Source organism: Scyliorhinus canicula, chromosome 1, assembly GCF_902713615.1.
Source record: "Scyliorhinus canicula chromosome 1, sScyCan1.1, whole genome shotgun sequence".
NCBI lineage: Eukaryota > Metazoa > Chordata > Chondrichthyes > Carcharhiniformes > Scyliorhinidae > Scyliorhinus > Scyliorhinus canicula.
The window spans coordinates 211,566,906-211,587,993 of record NC_052146.1 but is presented as its reverse complement, the minus strand read 5'-3'; the positions used below and the strand labels follow the sequence as shown (position 1 = coordinate 211,587,993).

Genomic DNA, 21,088 nt, shown 5'->3' with positions numbered 1-21,088 from the left:
CAGCTTGGGAGCAGGCAGTGTTTTAAATTACGGCATTTACTTTCGTTCTGTAAGTCAGCTGACAGAAACTCAATTCAGTGGATGAAACAGATGTTCTGACAATTTATTTATTTCTCACAGGGGTAGTAAACCCGGCAGTTTTCTAAATTAACAATTTGTCAGATTTTTCTGTTGAAAAGTGACCTCTTTCAACCATAATAAGTTTGCATGACAGTTATTATACTGCAACCTTGATTCCCAGAGCGAATGGCCCCCTTCTGTGCGGGAATGCCTATATGACTTGGAAAGATTTTAATCTAAATGTGTCTGTGTATTTAACCATGTTGTATTTTTGCGGGGGGGGGGGGGGTGGGGGGCAGTTGGAAAGTTACTCTAACCTTGGTTTGTATATCACTTTGGGTTGGGACGAGGGGAGACTTCCTAATGAGCAATTGTAGATTATATTGTCTTTTGCTTTGTGCACAATTTAAAGTTACAATATTGAGAGATCTTGCAAAGTTTTTTTAACCATAATTTTTTATAACACCATGCATTTTGATTTTAACATAATAAATCACCCCAGGACATTTTGCAGGAGTGTCATCAAACAGAATTTGAAACTGAGCCATATAAGAAACTATTAGGCCACTTTCGTGAAAAAGAACAATTTTAAGGAGCATCCTCAAGAAGGAGAGAGAAACAAGGACAGAGTGGTTTAAGGAGGACATTTTGGAGCTTGGTACATTGGCAGAAGCCACCAATGGTGGAGTGTTTAAAGTCAGGGATGCTCAAGAGACCAGAATTAGAGGAGCGGGTATCGTGGATGGCTGTGGAGCTGGAAGAGGTTGCAGCATTGGGGAGGAACAAGGCCTTGGAGAGATTTGAATAGAAAGTTGAGAATTTTGAAATCAGAGTTGCCAGTCCAAGAGCTAATGTAGGTCAGCACGCACAAGGATCATGGTTGAGTGGGATTTGGTGCGAGCTAGGTACAAATAACAATGTTGGCTTTATTGCTGAAAAAAGAGACATACTGCCAAAGCTTTTTGTAGTGCACTTCTCAGGACAGATGCAAGAATTCCAAATTTCAAAGGGAGCAACAATTTATACAGCATGAGAAAAGTGTGCGGCTTCATTGGAAAGTGGATTCTGGTTGAGATGTTGCCATGGAGAATGCACCAGGGAACTGGAGTTCCAAGCTTGTTGTTGTCCAAGCTTTTTTATAAATTCAAAAAAGACATGTCAACTCTGGGAGAGTCGTTGCCATGGGGAATGTACCAGGGAACAGTTGTCCCCCATGCTTTTGTTTAATTGAAGAAGGCACATAGCTGGACATATTCTTTCTCTTTGTAGAAGACCGGACCCCATATGTAGTTCTAGCAAGCATACGTGAGCCATACTGCAAGCTCAGCTGATCTTAAATTACTTGTTTGTGGGAAGGTAAGGTGTCTCAAAGATTTGAGCGACAGATGAAGCTCGTCATTTCACATTTCAGCCATGCAGTAAGAAACAGGAGGTGGAATTCTCCACTAGCAGGATGCTATGGTCCAAACCAAAAAGATGTTCTGCCTACCATACAAACGAGTAATGTAATGTATCAAGTTCGGTGCCAGTGTGATGTCAGATATGTAGGCCATGTGTCTCAATGACTTGTGTATCCCAGCATATCAAACAGCATGTTCCATTGGCAGTTCACAACAGCCAAGAGTCCAGTCAGCCTATGCTTGCAAAACTCAGAATATAGTATCCAACATAGATGTGATTCCGCAATTGAACAGCACTTACTGAAAAATCCAGTGTGCTAAGAATTACACTAACAACCATTTTGACTTTCAGTCAAGCTTGCAATGTAGCTCGCTTACGTTTTCTAAAAATTACATATATTCAAAAACAGGGCCCTGTTTTCTGCAAACTTAAAGAACAGTTAAGGCATTGTGCCTCTTTCAATTAAACAACAGCTTGGCAATGCGGAGACCAATCAAAGTCAACTTGCCAAACAATTGGCACCTTTTTCTGATGCTGTATAAATATTTATTTAGCTCTGAAATTTGGTATTCTTGTGTCTTATTGATGAGTGCAAGATGAAAAGCTTTGACACCATATCCCTCAGCAATACTCAAATATCGGATGTGCTCAATTTTATCGAGCATGTTAAGTGAGAGACCAACCAGGAGAACATTGGATTAGGTGGAGTCTGGAAGCTTCAGCACCAGATGTGCTGAGGCCAGAACAGAGATAGACAGTATAACAGAGATGAAAATAAGTAGTCTTAGTGGTGGGGAGCATATGGGGTCAGAAGCCTAGCTGGGGTCAAGTGGAATGCTGAGGTTGCAAGCAGACTGATTCGCCCAGGGATGTGGATTGGATTCAGTGATGGGGAAACTGAACTAGTGCCAGAGATCGTTGGCAATAGCTCAGAGTTTGTTGGAGAGGGACAAAAGAATGACAGTCTAAAATGTGCATACAATGGACACAAAGGAAATTGAGGTTACATCGGAATGACAAAGGTTAAGAAAGACGCATCTTGGCCATAATATGAGAGCATTCAAAGTTGAAATCTCAGTTCCTCTAGTCAATATCCTGTGATAATGAATCCGAGTTAGTTCTGCTTTTCTTATAACCCTCAAAATCCAATAATCGAACCTTGACATACGACTGCTCAGAAAATGTGCTTGCACTTTTTAAACCACATTTTCTTTTCTCTTTGAGGCCGGATTAATACTAATTGCAGAGTTTTGCTTCATTATATACTTTTTGCTACTTTGGCAGAAGGAATTCTTTATGTTCAGCTGGCTTCCAGATATGTATTATTTTACAAATGAAATCTGCTAAATTTGTACTCTTCTTAATTAATCTTTTTTACTTTCACTGCACTTCCCATGGCAGTCTTTTCACTATAAAGGGACCCATTTGCCTAAGGTAGTGATACACCATTTGTATTTATTGATTGTCATGTCTGCATGAAATTAGTTTACTAAAAATACACCAGGCATGTTTTGCAAATTTCTTTCCCTTACGCTGTCAAATGCACTAATTTGGATGTGAAATATTGTTCTCACCTGGAATTACTCAAACAGCACTGGAGCACTGTCTTTCAATAGTATTTTTAAAAAACAACTTGCATTTCTTCTCTTGTATGAGCACAATTTTTCAAGGCGCTCTACAAGGAAAGGGCAGACAGTATTGGTGAGGAAACAAAGTAATGGGGGAGCATCAGGAAACTAAATGCACGATGCAGGAGGTGGGTTTTAAGGAGAGAGGTAGGAAAGTGAGGACGGTTTTGAAAAGAGGGCATGAATATATGGGGTGGGATTCACCATACGTTCAGGGCAGCAGGATTCTCCATTCCCGCTGCAGTGAATGGAAGATTTGGCTGAGCGTCAAATTCTCCGTCCTCGCTAGCAGCAGCAGTGGGGCGGACTCACAACGGAGAATCCCAGCCAGTGGCTGAAAACAAAATCAGCCTCCAGTAGAGTAGTGGAAGGGGCAAATCGTACTCTAGAGTTAGGGGAAAGGAGGATGTGGACTTGACCATGTAGCTGGATAAAAAACTTTCCAAAGGGATGGGGCTAGGCCAGCGAGAGATTTGAAAATGTGGTCAAGACCTTTGAAGCTGATTCACTCAGGCATGAGGAGAAGTTAGAGCTCAGTGAGAATCATGTGATTGTTGGCTGGAACTTTGTGCGGATGAAGTCTTGGGCAAAAGACTTCCGGATTCACCTAAATTTATGAAAGGTGGACCTGCGGCGACCAATTGGAGCATTTGGGAAAAAAAAGATTGTTGAGATGATGAAGAAAAAGATCAGGATTTCAATCATCAAAAAAGTACAGTTCGGGGTATAAATGAACGGCATCCCGGAGGTGGGAAGAGGAAGTCTTGATGGGTTAAGTGTGAGATAGGAAACACAGCTCATGATTAAAGAGAGCACCACGGTTGTGTACCAGCGGGACTCGGGAATGGAGTTCGATGTGAGCTGAACCAGATTAGTTGATTTTGCTAACGTGCAGCTGCAGGAAGTTCTAAGTCTACATGGATTAGTGTCAGATAATACCATTATTCCAGTAGTAGTGATGGTAAAATTAAGTATAATGTCATCAGTGGACAGTTGGAAAGTGATTGAAGACAGCACCAGTGGTTGCATATTTTCTATTGGGGAAGAGAATCCATAAGTATAATTTTATCACAGTTAATGATGTATCAAAATGTAAAATCAAATGCTGTACATGGATTTTGCATCATCTGAACAAAATACTATTTTGGTTAACCTGATATGTGAATACTCGTTAATCTTTGTGAATTTTTGCTAGACTTGAGTTTGAGAGACAACAGCGAGAAGAACTAGAAAAGCTAGAAAACAAGAGGTAAGAACCAAGAGGCAAAGCACAACCTTATAATTTGGGCAACTGACCTACTTGTTAGGCTAATATTAATATCCCAGTTACATTATGATAACTGAAGAATCTGTTCTTTCGAATGCTAACAGTTGTTTACAATTTGTTCCATAGCTATATTTGGCTTTGCATAATTATCTGAAGCTGAATATTGCAGAAAACAAAGTTGCCAAAGTTTTTTGTTTGAAGCTGAAGAGCTTCAGCAACATGTCCCTCCTTTTAGCAATGCTCAAGTTCTGTACGACCAAACAACTGGGTTTATCTGAAGTTACTAAAAACACGGGGAAAAAGTGTTAGATTGTCTCCTATGTGCCTGCCCGGTTTTTATCATTTTAAGTACTGTAAGCACTTCAAAGTGGCAACATTAATTGGGGTGTCATTTCTTTCAAAACCCAAATAATATTAACCAAAATGTTAATGCATTCTTCTTTTCAACTGAACTTTCCCTAAAGATTAAGTTGTTGATAAACTGCTAGAGACAATAATATAGACTGAAACTGATGTATTTGTTTTTATATTGTGGATGGCGCTCTTATGGCCACCTTTGTTGCCTCTGCCTAATTGCCCTGAAAATCTGCTGATGGACCCCTTTCAACTTATTGTGGTTTAGAAAGCATTTCAAAGTTGGATCAATTTGTGCCCGACTAGAATCATAAAAACACATTTTTCATTGTTCATTCAATGATGGTTGAATTTATGTGAAATTGTTTCTAGTCCTGTGTTACATTCTTTTATGCCTAGAATACAATGGGAGGATGCAGTATTTGTTGCTGACTAAGGAAGTTAAGCATGGTGTGAAATTGTAAGAACATATGTACAATGTTGCAAAGGGGCAGCACGGTAGAACAGTTGGTAGCACTGTTGCTTCACAGCGCCAGAGTCCCAGGTTCGATTGCCGGCTTGGGTCACTGTGTGGATTCTGCACGTTCTCCCTGTGTCTGCGTGGGATTCCTCCGGGTTATCCGGTTTCCTCCCACATGTTCTGAAAGACGTGTTGTTAGGTGAATTGGACATTCTGAATTCTCCCACTGTGTACCTGAACAGGCGCTGGAGTGTGGCGACTAGGGGCTTTTCACAGTAACTTTGTTGCAGTGTTAATGTAAGCCTACTTGTGACAATAAAGATTATTTATTATTCAATTAGAGAAAGGCCGGAAGATTAGGAAAACTTTCGAAGCGAGCAAAGTATAACTAGAAATAATAATAAAGAGGGAGAAGTTGAGTATGAGTATTATATTCTTGTGAAGCACGAGGCGAGGTTTATTGAGAGTGTTGCTCATACAATCAAGGTGATGATCTGCCCAAAGCCCACGCAAATACAGCGCCGACACCACTATATATCATGTGACACCAAACAGGCAAGAATGCAACTGTACAAGGCATTGATGAGACCATGCCTGGTATGTACAGTTTTGGTCTCCTTGCTTAATGAATAAGTAATTACTTTATTTGCATTGAGAAGGTTCACTTTGCAGATACCTGGATGAAGTGGTTTGTTGAGTAGGTTATGCTGATACTCATTGGAGTATAGAGTAATGAGAGGTGACTTTAACATATAAGATTCTCAGAGACTTGACAAGATAGATACTGAGAGGATTTTCCCCTCATATGGAATCCAGAACTAGGAAAAACAGTTTAAAAATAAGGGATCTCCCATTTATCAGAGAGATGAGGAGGAATTTCTTCTATGAGGGCGGTTAGTCTTTAGAATCCTCTTCCATAAAGACCAGTGGAGGCTAGGTCATTGAATATATTCTGGGTTTTTGATCTACAATGGAGTCTAGAGTTATGGGGGGCCAGGCATGCAATGGAGTTGAAGCCAGAATCAGATCAACCATGACCTTGCTGAATGGTGGAGGAGGCTCACTGGGCCCAATAGTCTACTCGTGTCACTTCTGACCTTGTGTAACTGGGAATCTTGGTAAGCTCTGGGACAGATGAATCTGCTAAGTTGCTCTCGCAGAGAACTGGCATGGATATGGCAGGTTGAATGTCCTCCTTCTGTCCTGTAACCATTCTATGGTTCTATTTGTGCATGGGAACACTACCATCTTTAAGTTTCTCTCTGAGCCACACATCATCCGGACATTGCCATTCCTTCATTGTCACTGGGACAATATCCTGGAACTCCATTTCTGACAGCACTGTGGGTGTACCTGCACAACATGGGCTGCAACAGATCATGAACGTGGCTTGCCACCGCCTTCAAGGGCAATTGGGAATGGGCAACACGCACTGACTGGCCTAACCCATGACATCCACATCCCACAAATAAATGCATATATTTAAAATTCTGATACGTGTTAAAATGAACATGGGTGCTGCTTTGGATTCGAATAGTTTATGAATGATATTAAATTTAAATCAAATTCAGGAATTGCAGTTGAAAAACTTGCGCTATTTTTGGATGTTAATATAAACACCCAGGTTACTGAACAATTTAATTATTGTTGGTTTACAGTGTGAAGTTTAGTGTTTAATAAAATGTCATGTTTTAAATACATGCTTGGTTTTGTTCACAATGTGCTCATTTTAGGAGACTGATAGAAGAAATGGAAGAAAAACAACAATCCGACAAGTCGGAACTGGAGAGGTTACAGCAGGAAGTGGAGATACAACGCAAAGAGACTGAAATTGTGAAAATTCGCATCCGCAAACAAGAAGAAAGCCTGAAACGTCGAAACTTGGACATTGAAAGCCGACTTAAAGACTTCATGGCTGAGAAAGAGAAGTTTGAGGAAGAGCGGCAGAGAGAACAAGAAGAAATTGAGCTGCAAAAGAAAAAGCAAGAAGAAGAAATTTACATACGGGTTCAAAAAGAATTGCAGAAATTGCAGGAACTTCATGAGCAGCAGAAAGCAGGTAAACTGGAAATTCTCAGAGAACTGGAGAAACTCAAAAGAGAAAAGGACGAGTGTAGCCTCAAGCTAGAACTAGAAAAAAGAAGACTAGAAGAAGAGGCAAAACATCAACTGATTCTTGTGACACGTCTGGGAGAGCAGCTCCGAGAAAAACAGGAAACTGTCCGGTTTCTCAAACAAGGTGATGTGCAGAGCATAGATGAAGAAAAAAATACCCTTGAGGAAATTAGGGAAGTTCTTCTCAAAGGCAAAGAAGCTAGACCTGCCGGAAGTGAGGAAGCTCGATCTACCGGAGATGATGAGGCTAGAGCTGATGAAGGTGAGGAAGTTGAAGATGTCCAAAGAGCAAAGCAAAGGTACATGAATCTGAAAAAAAAACAGTTGGAAAAGTTCACTACTTTGGAACAAAACGTCTCTTGTCAAAAAGAGCTGCTGGAAAAGGAAATCACACTTGACCGTGAAGTTCTTGACCAACTAAGGCATGTACATCAGGAACCCATGAGCGCCCATCAGAACGATGGAGAAAATAGTACTTTAGATTCAGTTGAGTTTTTTGAGGCAGCAGAGAAACAAAAAGAGGTTGAGCAAAGGATTTTGAACAAAGAACGACAGCTAGATTATTTGATGGAAAGCTATTTGCCTACACTGTCAGAAGAAAAGCAGAGAGCTGCAGAAATTCTTGACCACGGCCTGCCTAGTTTGGATGTTGTACTCTATGAGACAGAAAAAGAAATTGAAGACAAAAAGGAGCAATTAGCGCAGTACAGAGCTAGCCATGATCAACTTCAGCAACTCCAACAAACGTATGAATTTACTGCTAATATAGCTCGGCAAGAAGAAAAGGTTCGAATGATTGAAAAAGAGATTATTGAATCAAGAGAAAAACAACAGAAGGAGGCATTAGAGCAAGCTGTAGCTAAAATAGAGAAGAGGCATTCTGCTCTTCAGCGTCATTCCGCCATTGACTTGGAGATTAAGGAACAGAGACAAAAATTAGCAACATTAAATGACTGTGAAGAAGCAGATCTTCGAGATAGTCTAGAGGCAGAGCAGAAAGCCCTGGAACAAGACAGAGAAAGGTGAAAATCTTTTTTAAATACATAGAATAAACTGTGAAAACCTGTTAAATAATGTACAGTGTGAAATCCCTATCTGTACTGAGTTTTGCTGATCTCAATTTGGGCAGCAGGATGGAAATCAGACAGGGCTGCTGCTTATTGCCCAGTGATTCCTGCTGGAAATTGCCAGTATGTGGATATCGGATAAAAACAAGAACAAGCCCATAATTATTCAAGACACATATAAAGAGGAATTTACATACTGAGATTCTGGTGGGTGTTTTTTGCCTGTGGTATCATAACTAGGAGAGGGCTCAACCCTTGTATGTGAGAAGGCACAGCCAAGCTATCGCTAGATTGTGTCAATATGCATATCCAAATATATTCCACAACAAATGTTGTTGGGCAAAGGGGAAAATAAATCAAAACACTTGACTATTTTTAATATACTTAGTTTCACATTTTCAAATACTCCCAGTTTTTTTTCCATTCTGACAACTTTTGTTGTATGCTGATGTGCCTTTTTTCATGATAAAATGTTGCCAATTGCACCCCAGCAAACCACTCCTATTCGGAGTCCGTGTTTGCCTTTAGCCAGTTGTGTGTTAGTTTTCAGGCATGCATCTGAACACCCACTATAGTATTAGGTAATCTTTGGTCATGTTTAGTATGACCAGATGTAGAACAAATCTCACTGACCATACCTAAACAATGTAATTTAACCTCTGCCTCACAAGGCCATCCCTACGTTGTACGAATGTGTGGTTTTCCCATCTCCTATATTGTAATTACTTGGAATGCCTAGCAAAACTCCCTCAGCACAGAAATGTAAGGCTATAGATCTTAAGCCTTTAGTGATCACACTTGAGAAGAAAAATTGGTTCTGAATGCAACCTGGAGACTAAACGTGCATCCTGCATCCCTTACAATCCAAAGCATAACTTTTACTGACAAAGATCTGGTTAAACTAAAACCATAAGATCATAAGGCGTAGGAGTAGAAGTAGGCTAAATGGTCCATCAAGTTTGCTCTGCCATTCAATGAGATCATGAACCAGGGATGGTAGCAGAACCTTTGATCCCATGTAGCAACACATGTCTTCTTTTTTTTGTGGAAGATGTTCTGAAAAGCTGTTTGTCAAGATGAGGCCCAACTTCAAGCTGACAAATTGATTTTAAATGAATTGCATGAGTCAATAGAGTACCGCTTTCACCGTGAAATGAGCTAATTTCTTATAGTGATTTATTGGCAAAGGGTTATAATGGCTTAATTTCAAGCTAAGCTAGGATGGAGATAGATGGTCTCGATCTAGCTACTCCTCATTGCCTATTTGGGCTCTCTTGCTCATATTCCCGTGGAGAGAAAATACCAGCATCATAAGTTTGTGAATCCAAAGGTTCAGCCCACTCCGCTGTCCTTCAAAATAATTTTTTTTAAATTTTAAAGTACACAATTCTTTTTTTTCCCAATTAAGGGGCAATTTTGCGGTGCCAATTCACCTACCCTGCTCATCCTTTTGGGTTGGGGGGGATGAGACCTGGAGGGTGAAACCCATGCAGACACCGTGAGAATGAGCTAACTCCACACAGACAGTGACCCGGGGCTGGGATCGAACCCGGGTCCTCGGTGCCATGAGGCAGCAGTGCTAACCACTGCGCCACTGTGCTGCCCGTCCTTTAAAATCATTAGCCTGTTTGAAATGCCTTTTCTTCCATGTGTAATGTGACCATCAATTCACGCAAAACAAGTAGTTGAAGTAAACTGTGGCTTTAATCGACTAGAACAGTGCCTGCCTGCGACTGCTGTGCTACTGAGAGCCGCCTACAGGGCTACTGCTCTTTATACCTCCCCTCAAGGGGAGGAGCCAGGGGCGGAGCCCACAAAGGCACCAATATGATAGATCACAGGTAATACCTTATAATGGTCCGTAGGTGGAGCCCTCATGGGCAACAGCGTGGTACAGTTACGTACATGGTGAATGGTTACTGCTATACGTTCACCACATTCACCTCCTGTTAAAAAAATGAAGTCCGGCGGGGGTGAAGGGTTCACAAGTTCAGCCTGTCCGGCGCCCGGATCGTGCGCTGTGATCGCCGAAGCTCTGGTATTGCAGCTGGCCCGGGTGTCAAACTCATCTGTGCGGGCATGGGTAGTGAGGTTGCCGGTGCAGGTACAGACACGGACTCCGGGAGTGTGTCTGCTGGAGCTTCGTTCCTGTGGGTCGGTGAAGGTGGAATGGGGGGGCGGGAGAGGGTGCGGGTGCCATGTAGGGGCGGGGGCGCTGTTCAGTGTAGGTTGGGTGGGGTAAGTTGGGGTGGCGGTGGTAGTGGAACCTGCGGGTGTTAGGACCCGGAGGGAAACCGTATCCTGTCGGCCGTCGGGGTGTTCTTTGTATGCATACTGGGAGTTGGTGTGTAGGAGCTGGACCCTCTCGACCAGGGGGTTGGACTTATGGCTCCTGACATGTTTGCGGAGTAGGACGGGCCCTGGTGTCTTCAGCCAGGACGGAAGCGAGGCCCCGGAGGTGGATTTCCTTGGGAAAACAAACAGGCGGTCATGAGGGGTCTCGTTTGTGGCCGTGCAAAGGGGGGACCTAATATAGTGGAGTGCGTCGGGGAGGACCTCCTGCCAGTGGGAGACTGGGAGATTCCAAGACCATAGGGCCAGGTAGACGGCCTTCCAGACTGTCGCGTTCTCCCTCTCCACCTGCCCGTTTCCCCGGGGGATATAACTGGTAGTCCTGCTTGAGGCGATGCCCTTACTGAGCAGGTACTGACACAGTTTGTCGCTCTTGAACGACGAGGCCCGGTTACTGTGAACATACGTGGGGAAACCAAACAGGGTGAAGACACTATGTAGGGCTTTAATGACGGTGACAGCGGTCATGTCGCGGGGCAGGGGATTGCAAAGGGGAAGCGAGAGAATTCGTCAATGATGTTGAGGAAATATGTATTGCGGTTGGTGGAGAGGAGGGGCCCTTTGAAATCAATACTGAGGCGCTCTAAGGACCGGGATGCCTTTGCCAGGTGGGCCTTATCCGGTCGATAGAAGTGCGGCTTGCACTCCGTGCACATCGGGCAGTCCCTGGTCATGGCTCTGACCTCCTCAGTGGAGTAGGGCAGGTTGCAGGCCTTGATGTAGTGGAGAAGCCGGGTGATCCCCGGTTGGCAGAGGTCATCGTGGATAGCCCGGAGTCGGTCATCTTGTGCGCTGGCGCATGTGCTGCGGGACAGGGCATCTGGGGACTCGTTGAGCTTCCCAGGATGATATACTATATCATAATTATAGGTGGAGAGTTCGATCCTCCACCTCAAGATCTTATCATTCTTGGTTTTGCCCCGCTGCGTATTATCGAACATGAAGGCTACCGATCGTTGGTCGGTGACGAGGGTAAACCTCCTCCCAGCGAGGTAGTGCCTCCAGTGCCGCACGGCTTCCACGATGGCTTGGGCTTCTTTTTCGAATGAGGAGTGTCGAATTTCAGAGGCGGTGACGGTACGTGGAAAAAAATGCTACTGGCCTGCTTGCCTGATTGAGGGCAGCGGCGAGGGCTACCTCTGACGCGTCGCTCTCCACCTGGAAGGGGACGGTCTCCTCCACCGCGCGCATCGAGGCTTTGGCGATGTCCGCCTTGATGCAGCTGAAGGCCTGGCGGGCCTCGCCCGCTAGTGGGAAGATAGTGGCCTTGATTAGTGGGCGGGCTTTGTCCGCATAGTTGGAGAACCACTGGGCGTAATAGGAAAAGAACCCGAGGCACCTTTTCAGGGCCTTGGGGCAGTGGGGGAGGGAAAGTTGCAGGAGGTGAAGCATACGGTCGGGGTCGGGTCCTCGAACCCCGTTTTCCATGACGTAGCCGAGGATGGCTAGTCTGGTGCGGAAAACGCATTTCTCCTTGTTGTAAGTGAGGTTAAGGGTTTGGGCGGTTTGGAGAAATCTCTGGAGGTTGGCATCGTGGTCCTGCTGATTATGGCCGCAGATGGTGACGTTGTCCAAGTACGTAAATGTGGCCTGCAGCCTGTACTGGTCCACCATTCGGTCCATGGTTCTTTGAAAGACCGAGACCCCGTTTGTGACACCGAAGGGGTCCCGGAGGAAGTGAAAGAGGCGGCCATCTGCCTCAAAGGTCCCCCGGGCGGATTGGGAGCTGGTGGTACGCAGACTTCAGATCCACCGTGAAGAACACCCAGTAGTGTGCGATCTGGTTAACCATGTCTGCAATCCGGGGAAGGGGGTACGCATCAAGCTGTCTGTACCGGTTTATGGTTTGGCTGTAATCTACAACCATCCGGTTCCTTTCCCCGGTCCTGACGACCACCACTTGAGCTCTCCAGGGGCTATTGCTGGCCTCCATGATCCCCTCCCGCAAGAGTCGCTGGACCTCGGACCAGATAAAAGTCCTGTCCTGAATGCTATACCGTCTGCTTCTGGCGGCAACTGGCTTACAGTCGGCAGTGAGATTTGCGAAGAGCTGGGGAGGTCGACTTTTAGTGTCGCGAGGCTACATACGGTGAGTGAGGGTACGGGCCCGCCGAATTTCAGAGTTAGGCTCTTGAGGTTACACTTGAAATCAAGTCCCAACAGGAGAGGAGCGCAGAGGTCGGGGAGTACTTATAACTTAAAATCGGTGTACTCGGCGCCCTGTATTGCTCGGGTTGTGGTGGTGCACCCCCGGATCTGCACCGAGTGCGACCCAGAAGCGAGGGAGATGTTTTGGTGCACCAGGAAGATTGGGAGAGAGCAGCGTCTTACCATGTCTGAGTGAATAAAGCTCTCCGTGCTCTTGAGTCGAACAGGCAAGGTGTTTCGTGTCCATTTACCCGAACGGTCATCATGGAGCTCCGGAGGTGTTTGGGTCGTGACTGGTCCAGGGTGACCGTGCTAAGTTGTGGGTAGCCGGCGTGGTCGAAGTGCTGGGGTGGTCCCAAGATGGCTGCCCCCGTCGGTTGCACCTGTCGGACAGCGTTGCAGATGGCGGTAAGATGGTGGCCCCCGCTGGTCGCACATGTCGGGCGGGGAGGTAGATAGCGTCCAAGATGGCGGCCCACACGAGTCACACGTGGCGGGCCGCGTGGGCGAGGATGGCCAAGATGTCGGCCCCCGTGAGTCGCACATATTGTGCGGACTTGGAGCTGGCTGCCCCGACGGACAGCACGAGGCCGATGACGTGTCCGGGGGCGGAGCCGGCAGGCAAGCTGCTACACTGCAGGCCTGTAAGTCTGAGGGTCGGGCCTGCGATTTTGAGGGTTTGGACATGGCCAGGCAAACGTTAGCAAAATGTCCTTTTTTCCCGCAGTCGCTGCAGTTCGCGTTCCGGGCCGGGCAGCGCTGCCTGGAGTGCTGGTGCTGGCCACAGAAATAGCAGGGTAGCCCCCAGTTTTGGGCGGGCAGCCGCGTGGCACAGGCCTGGGGTACTCTTCGGTCGGGGGTCCACGAGGGGTTTGCGTGATCAGACGGGAACACGTTGAGGCTTTGGAACGCTACTTCTTGGGAGGAGACTAGCTTTACAGCCTCTTCCAGGTCTAGGGCACCCTTCTTGAGTAGGCGTTATCTCACGTAGTTGGACCTGACTCCAGCCACGTAGGCGTTCCGGACTGCAAGGTCCATATGTTGAGCGGAGGTAACGGCCTGGTAGTTGCAAATTCACGCAAGGACTTTGAAGTCGCGTAGGTTCTCTCCTCCAGCGATTTCCCCAGGGCGTTGGCAGCAAGTAGTGAGGAGATTCCGCACATGCACCTCGTTCACTGGCCTTACATATAGGCGCTTCAACATCGCGAGCGCGTCTGCGTATGTGGAAGCTTTCTCGAGTTGTACAGAGATTCGATGGCTCACCCAGGCGTGGAGGAGGCTCAGCTTCTGATCGTCGGAGACGGAAGGCGAGGAGGAGGCTGCGAGGTAGGCCTCGAAACAGTGGAGCCAGTGCAAAAAAATCCCTTTTGCCTCCGCGGCTTGTGGGTCGGGTTCCAGTCGGTCAGGTTTGAGGGCCGATTCCATTGTGGTGTTGTAGTCAATTAAATTGATGCGACCATCAATTCACGCGAAACAAGGAGTTGAAATAAACTGTGGCTTTAATCGACTAGAACAGTGCCTGCCTGCGACTGCTCTGCTACAGGGCTACTGCTCTTTATACCTCACCTCAAGGGGAGGAGCCAGGGGCGGAGCCCACAAAGGCTCCAACATGATACATCACAGGTAATACCTTATAATGGTCCATAGGTGGAGCCCTCATGGGCAACAGCGTGGTACAGTTACATATATGGTGAATGGTTAATGCAATATGTTCACCACAATGTGAAAACACAACCTTTCCCAGTGTTTATCCTGACTCAACTCTCCTTCACTCGAATGGACTACGGTGACACCTGGCCACTTGGATGTCGGAAAGGAACCATTTCATCTCAGTGGTGTGAAAAACCTAAAATTGTACCACAATTCCCCTCTTTGTTCACCATATGACAGCCCAAATCTCCGGTGATCAGTTTTAGATTCAGTTCTGTTGGCTTACTAGTGAGGCAAAATGCAGAATTTGGTACTGCAGGATAAAACTGAAAATTCTAATACAACCAATGTGGAGATCATTGCACACATGAGTCATCCTAATGGTTTTCCCAGGTAAAATTCCCAACCTCAGAGCAACTATATGACCGGGATTGAGATGAGGTAAGCTCATTTGTAGTCGGGTCTTGATGGGCAAGGAAACCATTGCATCATGGTCTGAGCTGAATTCAAACCCAGTGCCAGGATCAAGGAGACACTATCCACTTTCCCATCTACACCTATTGCTTTCCAAATTCAAGCATTTAGATTAGTGTTCAGGAGTTTTGTTATTGTTGGAGCTATGGTTACCTGTTTCTTTCTATGTGTGCTTTTTGTTCTGTTAAATCATAGTTTGACATGGCTCATTGCTTTGGCCGTGTGCAGTACTGTGTGTGCCCTTAATGAGAATTTCTTCTACTGTAGGCTAGAGCAAGAAATTCAGCAACTTAAGCAGAAGATTTGTGAAAATGATGTGGCTCTAAGAATCTGTGGAACTGTTGAAGAGAAATCATCCTATACCAGTTGTCCTGCTAGTCCTAAAAGATCTCCAGCAACTATCACTCCAATAGCTGATGATAGGTTTGTTTTTAAATTTCCATTGTTTTCGTGAATCATGTAGTTTTTTTTTACATTGGAAACTAAACCAAGAACTGTAATTTATAGATTATTGTAATATTACCATCTATGTTTCATTAAAATAGATCAGACAACACTGTTACAATTTGGGAAAACTAGTGTCCAGCTTTTTGAGTTAGTTTATTTGATGAAGTAAATAGTGTCAGTAATCATCCTTGTATGTGGTGCTAATTATACCGAAGCACAAATCACTTGGTGACCTATGAGTGTTATTTTTGTGAAATACACTTAAATAATACTTATAAATATTAGCTCCCTTTACCAGTTAAATAATTGTTTTAACAATCAATATCCATTTGAAGTAAAACTGAAAATGATGCGATAACTCAGCAGGTCTGGCAACATCTGTGGACAGAGAAACAGAGTTAAAATTTTGAGTCCTTATTACTCTTCTTCAGAATCTATTTTGTCATATTTTGCCTCATGAAGTTGGGAACCATTTGGAAAACTGTGCCTATAATATGAATAGGTTCACTGTAAGACTAAGAATGGAAAACACAAAGTCAAGCACAAAGGTAGTTATCTTAAAAGAAGAAAGCCAAAGCAAGACTAAAATAAACCTTATAGGAGGGATAGCTGTCAATTAGAATGATAATGTGAGGTGGATATTGGAGATTGGAGAGTGGTGGATTCGGAACTGTTGGTGAAATTACTATTCAAAGATCTCATTGTAGTATTTTTTAAAAAAACAGGATTTCTCCCAGTATTCTTGCCAAAAAGAAGGACTTATGTTTACACAGAGCCTTTCATGATCACAAAACTCTTTACAATGAACCATGTACTAAAGATGGGTAGTCACTGTTGTAATGTCGGAAACATTTATCCTTCAAGAATGCCACCAAAACAGATTAACTAGGTATGCTTTTTGCCCACATGAAAGACATGTGCAAATAGATAGCTATTGAAGTTGGTGATGCAAGTAAGTACGGGAATAATTTCTTGAGAATGAGTAATGTTAAATTCCAAATGACTAGGCTATGAAGGATGAAACAAGAGGCTTCTCTTTAAACATTGAAGCTTTTTATGTACTGAGACATACAAACATTACAAACATACACCTCCAAACCCAGTAATATATATATTATATGTAAGAGGAGTATAAACAAACATAATGTCCAACATCTGATCTGACACCTGTAGAATTAAATGAGAAGGTTCTGGTGGCAAAACCCATCAGTGCGAGGGCTGAGTAACCTGTGCGGTAAATTTTCTTATTCTGTTTTACAATGGTACATGTGCATATATTTCCTGACCATTATCTCACGGTGCCTGTTATATTCTGTTAACTTTCATGTAAAATGTATTCTGTTGAAATCTCTTGTGGTTTATTGGCCCATATTTATTCTAATAATTATTTTTACAATGAGAAACTCAGTCAAGAGGAATGTACAGAAAAACCCCTCTTAACAGAAGCTGCCTTATTTACACAAATGTAAGTGTCTAGTGTTGTCTGTGAAACGTCAGACACTTCGACCAGTTTATTATTTAATTGTTTTACCCAGGTGCCCTTACTTGCGAGGTGAACAAAGGACAAATATGAGTTTACGATTCAACCAAATTTATTATTAAACACAGTAAAAACAGGTACTCCCTTTAAATTAGCCCAACTACAATAATCCCAAGGTTCTTAATACTACCCATACCGATGAATCCAATTGAGCTGTGGGTCCAATTCTCTGAGCCTCAGTTGTCTCCGGGCCTTCGTCCACGAAGGTGGGTCTTGCATACTGTTTCCTTCCGTTCTCTGGTCCGCTGTTGAATATTCTTTGTTGCTTCTGTGCCGAGTCTTGCTGGGGAAGGTCCTGGCAGGCGATTTTTATACCCCTTTTCATGCCTTTCCAGAACGTTCTCTGGCCTTCAGCCAATGAGGCCTTGGGGCGGAATTCACAACACCCATTAGAGTTGCCGATTGCAACTCTGCAGGACACCAGGAATCCACACCCAGGGGATCCACAATAATAGATCCATTTGAATGGGACCGATTATCTCCTGATGTCCTGTTTACAGGGCAGGTCCAGACTTGTCCCAACTGTCTTGTCTCTGCTCAGTGTATTTGAACTTGGCTGTTCAAATTCCCATCAGGCTTGCCTGTGGGCTGACTGTGGCTGTGATTTAAAATGTCCAATTCTTAATTTAAAGTGTCCAATTATAAATCGGGCCTAAAATTCAGGCCATTGTCCACTTTGCCATGCTGGACTAAGACCTCGGCGGGATTTTCCAGTCACACCTGCCTAGAGACCAAAAATTCCCAACCGCGGTCAAAGGACCTTCAAATGGTCTGCCAAATTTTCCATCCCACCTGCGACGATTACCGCGGTGGACGGGACTCGAAAATTCGCCCCCTAAAATTTAAAAAGACTCTGTGATCACGCTTTTGTAAACAAAGACCTTCTTGGTACCAAAATAAATACAATTTCCTCTTTCGCAACCTGTTATTCCATTGCTGTCTACCACAGAAATCAACACTCCCCATATTGTTGAATTATAGTCCTTTCTCATATTACATGGTACCTTTGAATTTTCCAGTTGATATTGCAAACACTTCACACCCAGTTCTTTGAATTTTTCAGGATAAAGGCATATATTGAAGAGGAAGTTCAACGACGCCTAGCAGAAAAGGCGAAAATACAAAATAAGCATGAAATAAATGATATACTTGATCTCTCCCTTTCCACAGAGCAGGTGTGTACAGTGTTAACAACTCCAGTCTCAGAGCAAACTGTTGCAGTGCTCAGCGCATTCGGTAGATATTTTAAAATGCCAATTCTATTAGCAATTATGAGTTGGAACTGATGAGACCTGTATAACAAAACATAGTGTTATTGCCTTCTCAAGTTACCAGTAGTTAAATAATTAAATCATCTATATAATAAAACCATTTGTGTAGCATAGTAAGTCAATGAGTTAATATCAAGAATGTTTATTTTTATAACATTGAAAAAGAGCAGAAGAGAGACAGGATAATTTGAGGAATGGCAGTTCGGTGATACATCAGTTTTAAAAAAAAACTGCCAATATGTTTTCCTGAAATGATCAAGTGAATTATCCAACATGTAAGCAGATTCCAAAGGTCCCAAGTTCACCACAATTGTCCTCTGTTTCTCTGGAATCAAGAGAGGCCGTGTTTCCCACTCCTCATTTAGGTACAGAAAGATGATTAGACAGTCAAACTATACTCAGTGCGAAGTGAACATCTTCAAAAGAGATGGGGAGAAAGATTTGTGAAAAAGATTGGAAAAACAAGTATCCCTGAAGTTTGTGGGAGGACAAATGAAGACTGTGTGATGATCACTAAATCTCTATATTTGGAACCAGAGACTGTTCATGGCAAGCATGTTTTCTAACCATAGATATTCAGGTGGTGAAGGATGGAATTGGCACCTAATCTTTACGCATTTCAAGCTTTTATTTACAGAGATACACATTACAAACATACGCCTCCAAACTTATCAACCACCGTATATACATACATATAATATATACAAGCACAAGTGAATACCTTATTAATGCTGAATGCAATCAAACACTCAAATAATGTACAATAATGCTAAACTTGTGCCTAGCCAAATGACTTAGGACTGTAGTTTGATACTTCAATTCCACTAAAGTGAATTTTTTGTGTTTTAAAAAAAACTTATGTAGTATCCTAAACAAAATGCGGTGTGCATTTTTATTGTTAAAAAATATTTCTGCTTTGTGGATCACATGGCAAAAGTCCTAGATCTTCCATAAGGACATAAAAATAGGAGGTGAAATAGACCATTTGGCCCATTCAACAAGATTGTAACTAATCTTCTACCTCAACTCTACCTTCCTGCAATATTCCCATGTCCTTAGTGCCTAAAAATCTATCAAGCTCTGCCACAGATCTTTGAGGTAGAGAATCTTTGGGTTGAAACATTGCAAAATTTGTGTAATTTTTCTTTGCTCATTGAAGTGAAAAATGTTGGTGCAGGGGCATGGAACACTTCCTCTTTCAAATACTAAATGTCAGAAACAAACATGGCAAGGTCAGATGTAGCACAGGAAAATGCAGCAAAACCTTGCCTGCAGCCGCACAAACCTGCCACAACCACAGCTTCTGAGGAACATTCTGTATGTCAGACCACTTTAAAGTTTTCTCTGTGGTCCATCTGAAGAAATGACAATAAAGAATTGAAGGACATTTTCTGTTGTGAGCTCATTCCTGGCGTGAACTGTATCGATGCTGATCAAACGTATTTCAGACAGGGCTCTGACAACCACTGGACAGACGAGGGTGCCATCCTAAGCTTCAAAACTGAATTTAAACCAAGAGCTCAGCAGTGGAAGAACAGTGCCCAATAATTCCAATGCTAAATAATTAAAACAAAAAAAAAAAATTTATTCTCCTTTTTCACATTTTCTCCCAAATTTACACCCACCAACAATAAACAATAATCAGTAACAAATATGTCAATCCCCATATCAATAACAACAATCCCATCCTCCCACCAAACCCCAAACATTAGCCCGCATGTTCACACAAACAAATGACAAAAAGGAATTAGGGATCACCCATAGTTGCCATTAACACACACAGCCCCCCTTCACCCACCCACACGCCCCAACTAATGTTCGATGTTATCCAGTTCTTGAAAGTGCATAATGAATAGTGCCCATGAATTGTAGAACCCCTCCATTCTCCCTCTCAGTTCAAACTTAACCTTCTCAAGAGTTATGAATTCCAACAGGTCCCCCCGCCACGCTAGGGCACAGGGTGGAGCTGTTGCTATCAGGATCCGCCTTCGGGCGATCAACGAGGCGAAGGCTACAACATCTGCCTCCGCACCTGTTTCCAACCCTGGCTGGTCCAACACCCCAAATATGGCCTCCCAGGGGCCCGGGTCCAGTTTCACGTGCACCACTTTAGAAATAACCCTAAAAACCTCCTTCCAGGAATTCCAGCTTTGGACAGGACCAAAACATATGAACATGATTAGCCCCCCCCCCCCCCCCCCCCCGCGCAACGTTCATACACATCTTCTACTCCTTCAAAGAATCGGCTCATCCTCGCCCTCGTGAGGTGTGCTCTGTATACCACCTTCAGCTGTATCGGCTCCAACCTCGCGCACGAGGTGGAGGCATTCACTCTCCGGAGCACCTCACACCAGAACCCCTCCTCCATATCCTCTCCCAACTCTGCCTCCCATTTTGCTTTGATCCCTTCCAGTGGTGCCTTCTCCTCTTCCAAAATAGCTCCGTAAACCGCTGACACTACCCCTTCTCCAGTAACCCTATCGTCAGCACCTCTTCCAGCAAAGTGGAGGCCGGCTCTACCGGGAAGCTCTGTATCTCCTTTCTGGCAAAATCTCGAATCTGCATGTATCTAAACATTTCCCTCCCCTGCTCCAGCCCATACTTCGATTCCAGCTCCTTCAATCTTGCAAACCAACCCCTGAGAAACAAATCTTTTAATGTCTTAATCCCTTTCTCCTCCCATTTCCGAAAATTTCCATCCCACCTCCCTGGCTCAAATCTGTGGTTCCCCCGAATCGGCATTTCCCTTGACTCTGCCCCCAACCCGAAGTGTTGGCGAAACTGCCTCCAAATTCTCAATGAAGCTATTATTACCGGACTCCCTGAGTATTTCCCCGCGGCTGTCAGAAGCGGC

The 21,088-nt window shown here is 44.0% G+C and overlaps 1 protein-coding gene across 3 annotated transcripts in view; it reads left to right on the top strand.

Annotated features, from left to right (window-relative positions):
- The window catches only part of kif16ba (kinesin family member 16Ba), a 218,944-nt gene that overhangs the window by 112,855 nt on the left and 85,001 nt on the right, over positions 1-21,088 (top strand). For 2 of the 3 annotated variants that reach the window (XM_038807007.1, XM_038807021.1), the window contains 5 exons: positions 2,863-2,895; positions 4,285-4,338; positions 6,904-8,307; positions 15,244-15,399; positions 18,027-18,138. In XM_038807007.1, the coding sequence (XP_038662935.1) occupies positions 2,863-2,895; positions 4,285-4,338; positions 6,904-8,307; positions 15,244-15,399; positions 18,027-18,138 (1,759 nt within the window). The remainder of the gene's footprint in view (positions 1-2,862; positions 2,896-4,284; positions 4,339-6,903; positions 8,308-15,243; positions 15,400-18,026; positions 18,139-21,088) is intronic. The other variant, XM_038807017.1, reaches the window with a different exon arrangement.